Genomic DNA, 4875 nt, shown 5'->3' on the forward strand with positions numbered 1-4875 from the left:
GAGCACTGTGTGGATGGAGCATTGAGGATGGAGCATTGAGGATGGAGTACTGTGAGGATGGAGCACTGTGAGGATGGGGCACTGAGGATGGAGTACTGTGAGGATGGAGCACTGTGAGGATGGAGCACTGTGAGGATGGAGCACTGTGTGGATGGAGCATTGAGGATGGAGCACTGTGAGGATGGAGCACTGTGAGAATGGGGCACTGTGAGGATGGAGCACTGTGAGGATGGAGCACTGTGAGGATGGAGCACTTTACTGTACCTCTGGGACCAGCAAAAGCCATAGCAGGAAAGAACCTGGTACCTTTAAGAAGAAACCTTTTGGGTAGAGAGATGGCTTGGTGGTTAACAGCACTTCCTGCTCTTCTAGAGGGTCCGTGTTTGATTCCTAGTGCCCATGTCAGGGCAGTCTCAAGCAACTGCAGCTCTAGGTCCAGGAGATCTGACACCCCTGACCTCTACTCTCTTTGAGAACCATTGCTGCTGTGCACATACCCACATGTAGACTCACACCAATACACATAAAATAAGCCCAGAAGCAGCAACAGATACCTTTCTGTCTGTGCAACCCATAACCTTATCGCCTATAACCCTAATACCCAGGCAGAGGCAGGGAGATGGAGATTTCCAACAGATGGGGGGATCCTGTCTTTTAAAAAGGAAAGAAACAAAGAAAGAAATTTATGGCCTTGAAGAACTCCTGGCCTTCCCTGAAGCTAAGGGATGAAGGATCTTAGAAGGGGCCATCTTTGGTTGTTTGTTGTAACCAGAGTTTAGATCATGGGTGGAGGGGAAGAGAGGTGGCATGGAGACGCAGAGGGACAGCATGCCAGCTGGGCTCCTCCAGACACTCAACAAGAAGAGCAGGAAAGACCTGGGGCATAGAGAATGTTGGGGGTATTGAAATGTTTGTTGGACAAGTATCCTTCAAGGATGAGGGAGTACCTGTTATCTCTGCCTGAGACCAAATGTCACCTTAGCTGTTCCCTCTGGGGAATGGGAAGTTATGAGACCTGGCTGGAAGTCGGGCCTGAGCTCCTAAAATCCTTCCACTGAAATACTCTGAACTCCTGGGAAGAGGCAGGGCAGAGAGGGAAAGGGAGAGAAGGTAGGAAGGCAGGGGCTTCCTTTATGGTCCTCAGGGCTCTTCAGACCTCAGGCTGTGAATGCTGACTCCACTCTCCTCCCCAGTATCAAGGCACCGCAGAGAATCACCTTGCAGACTCCATCAAGCTCACTCCAGGCCAGCCACGAAGCAGATGCTGCTGACGCTAGACTCCTTCCAGACTCCCGATGACAGCTGTGCAGGCCACCCATTCCAAGCTCTATCCCACCAGCTGGTACTCAGCTAGGAAGCTGAACCACTGCAGCAGGAGAGAAAATGTCACAGGCAAATCCTGGCCCCAGAGCAATCAGTCTTGATGACTCAAGCTCTTCTTTCTCCCTTCCCCCAACACAGTCCTGCTCATCTCTGCAGACAAGCTGCTCCCTTCAGCACTACAGACCTACAGCTTTGGATGGAGATGCAGCTCTGATTCCCTCAGCAGCCAGGACATGGACCACTCCTGACAGGAGAAGCCTACAGCTTCTGAGACTTCCCACAGCTTCTTCCAGGGAAAGCTAAGGGAGCAAGAGAAAAGCAGTTGTTCCTGCTTCCTGGGTGCTCAGACAGCTCCCAGAACTGACCAGGCCTCAGTGTACCCTCTGCCAAATGAGAGTTCCCAAGGTTCCCCATATCCCAGTGTGATTTGAGGACCATAAACTCCATTTAAATCCCACATGCTGGTATGGACACACATGCTCACTCCTTCGGTGAGTATTTTTGATACCTTCTATATTCATTGCACTGAAACCTGGTCACACACAAAACAGACTTGACTCCTTCACTCCCACAGAAGGAGAGGGCCAGCAGACAGGAGCAGGACAGAGGACAGCAACAAGGTGCTGTTTTAGACAAAGGGGCCAAGAGGGCTTTCCTGTGACGGTGACAGTTGGGCTGACAGGCACAATATGAGCTACAGGAAGAGCATGTCAGGAGAGGGAGCAGCAAGGCCAAGGCCCTGAGGCAATGGACAACGTGCTGCATTCCACGTGAAAGGTCTTTCCCTGAGGACTCAGAGCTGCTTCTCAGAGAAAAAAGGCCAAGGATTTCCTATCCCCAGAGGGTACCTTGATCATTTGATGATGACCACCAGGGGGCAGAAGTGTCATCTGCTTCCAGGCTGAGGCGTTCTGGGGACACTTGAAAAGCTGGTGTTTCTTTCTGTCAAGAAAATGGTTGAAACTTGTTCCCAGGCTGTAGGAATGTCGAACCTGGGCTAGTTGGAAAAAAACAAAAAATTCAAATGTCCTGGGTGAAAACTTCAGGATCCTTAATTCAGGTAACAAATCAAAGTCAGAGACAGATCCCAGAGCAAGGTACTTGAAGAGTTATAGATTCTGTGCCCTGTACATTTCAAAGCTAGAAACTATTTTTAATTCTGGCTTCACACACCACAGATAGGGTGGCCCACTCTGGTAGGTAGACAGAATGTACTTTCAGGAGCTTCGATGGTCCATACCTCGTGCCTTCCACAGACACTCCTGTCTCCACAGAACTCTTCTTCCCTGAGTTTCAAGCAGGTCAGAGGTATTAGAAAAACAACTGACTCAAAAGATTTCACTGAGAGGCAGGTGGTCAGGGGTCACTAACCAGGGGACCTGGGGACCCTGTCTGCCCCCACCTAGCTCTGAAGTATAAAGCAATTCACCATGGACAGCAGTCACAGAAACAGTGAGCCCTGTGTCCTTCAGAGATAAACACTGTGCCCCCGTCACACACGGGTGTGGCTCTCTTGGAAGTCAGACTGTGGAGAGATGTGTGGTGTGTGAGTGGGGGGTACCCAGTCAGCAGCGCAATGAACATCTAAGAGTATACAACAAATAGTGTTTCTTTTGTCAACTGTGGACCAAAAATACTAAATAGTGAATCCCAGAAATAAATAACTTACAACTTTCAACACATGTGTCATTTGAAGTAGTGTGGTGAAGCCCTGAGCCATCCTACCCAGGCCAGTCACCCCTGCTCTATTCAGTGCATCTAACCCAGCAGTTACTTTGTAGCTGTCTCAGATGTATCAACTGTCATCATTCCAAATGTCTCTATTAATAGTAACCTAAAGTTATGCCACAATGCCCACGTCACTATCTCATTGCAGAGATTGCCACCATCCCATGTTGTCACAAGAGGATAAGGTTGAGAACAGTACAGTATTTTTGAAATATACATTTATATTCTTTTATTACTAGTATAGTCTCATGGTCATTATTTTATTGTCCATCTCTTGCTGTACCTAATTTAGTCATTAAAGTTGGTCATAGGCATGTGTGGATAGGAGGAGGTATAGCACCTGGTGGGGGAGTGGTTAGTACTATGACTTTAGGCATCTATTGGGGAGGTGTTCAGGAGTGTTTCCTTGGATGAGAAGAGACTATAGTGTTTGCTTTTTACTTTTAAAAAATACATATCAGCATATTATGCCATGTCAACGATGTTAAAGTGCAGGCAATAAAAGCCACATCATTCCCAGGGCCCTGTAATGAAATGAGGTTGTTCAAAAATTAAGATTTCAAGGCAGCAACAACAGCATCCGACGTTAGAGATGAGCCCTTCTGAGGACTCACCTCCCCATGAAGTGGTCCTGAGAAAGCTATGCACTTTCAGCTAGAGCAACAGAGTTCTGACCTGGCCCTGCCGGACACACTGCAGCCTGAAGGGAAGGCTCTTCCACAGCCTTCCAGCACGTGACACACACTTTGTGTTCTCTTTAGATTCAGAGCACAGACTAAATATTCCAAATGGGAGCAGGGACCTGTGGGCCTGGAGACTCACAAATATCCTATTACAACTGGGAGATGTGCTAACAATCCCCGAGGCAAAGTGAACTCAGCTGACAAGCAGATCCAAACAAGGGTCCCTGTGAGCCACTGCAGCCCAATCACGGCCCTGAGTTGGAAACTGGTCCTTATTGCCCATGCCAGCAGGCACAGGAACTTCAGCCCACCACACCCGCACCTACTGGAGGCCCAAGTTGGGGAGGGGGTGCAGCACATCCCCAGCCCTCTTCATAGCCATTCCTTCAAAAAAAAGACCTGAGTCAACAGGATTCTATTGATCAGGCTCACCACAGCCTTGCTCAAGGGGAACACCCTAGGCTGCTGCTCAAGGGTGAGAACTCAGACCAGGACTCCTGTGGCATGTATCCTTGGGACTTGGGACAAAAACAAAGCCAAATCTTATCACCAAACAAACCAGGCTTGGACGCTAGGCCCTGCCTGAGGGGACTTGGGAAAATGCCCATTTCTCCTGCTGTTTGCTCCCATGTAACAGAGCTGTCCTGGTGCTGCCTAGTTAGCCGGCTGTCTATCTATCCCTTGGCCACAGGCAGCTTCTCAGGCTCTGTTTGGAGTCCCACACCGGTCTCTGGTACCCAAGAGCAGCCTTGTGTGTAGCCAAAGTCTGACAGGGCCTCCCTGCTCTCTCTTATCACAGTGACCAACATCAGCTCTACTGGGACAGGAGAGCCACAGATGGGGACTTCTGTAGCTTTTCTTTACCCTGTCTCCCTCTCCCTGGTCCAGAGCTGTGGAATGAGTAGCACCTACTACTGTTTGCTGTGCTTCCTCTCCTTGAAGGCAGGGCCTACTTTTGTTTTTGTTTTGAGGGAAGGGGTGCTTCTTGTTTTGTGGGGGTTTGATGGTTTTGTCTTTCGTTGTAGTTATTGCTATGAACGTAGCCTTGAACTTGACATTCTTCTGCCTCAGGCTTCCAGTTGCTAGGGTGGGCATGTTTTGATTCACCATCTGAAGCCCTCGCCTCAACACTCAGTTTTAT

At 49.1% G+C, this 4875-nt stretch overlaps 1 protein-coding gene across 1 annotated transcript in view; it reads left to right on the top strand.

The window, feature by feature from the left end:
- Rab7b (RAB7B, member RAS oncogene family) overlaps nucleotides 1-3294 on the top strand; it is a 24858-nt gene extending 21564 nt beyond the window's left edge. Inside the window, exon 6 of the mRNA XM_028764764.1 lies at nucleotides 1194-3294. Coding sequence (XP_028620597.1) covers nucleotides 1194-1271 — 78 coding nt within the window. The 3' untranslated portion in view covers nucleotides 1272-3294. The remainder of the gene's footprint in view (nucleotides 1-1193) is intronic.
- Nucleotides 3295-4875: the final 1581 nt, after the last annotated feature.

The sequence above is a fragment of the Grammomys surdaster genome, unplaced genomic scaffold (genome assembly GCF_004785775.1).
Source record: "Grammomys surdaster isolate TR1022 unplaced genomic scaffold, NIH_TR_1.0 145, whole genome shotgun sequence".
In the NCBI taxonomy this organism is placed as follows: Eukaryota; Metazoa; Chordata; class Mammalia; order Rodentia; family Muridae; genus Grammomys; species Grammomys surdaster.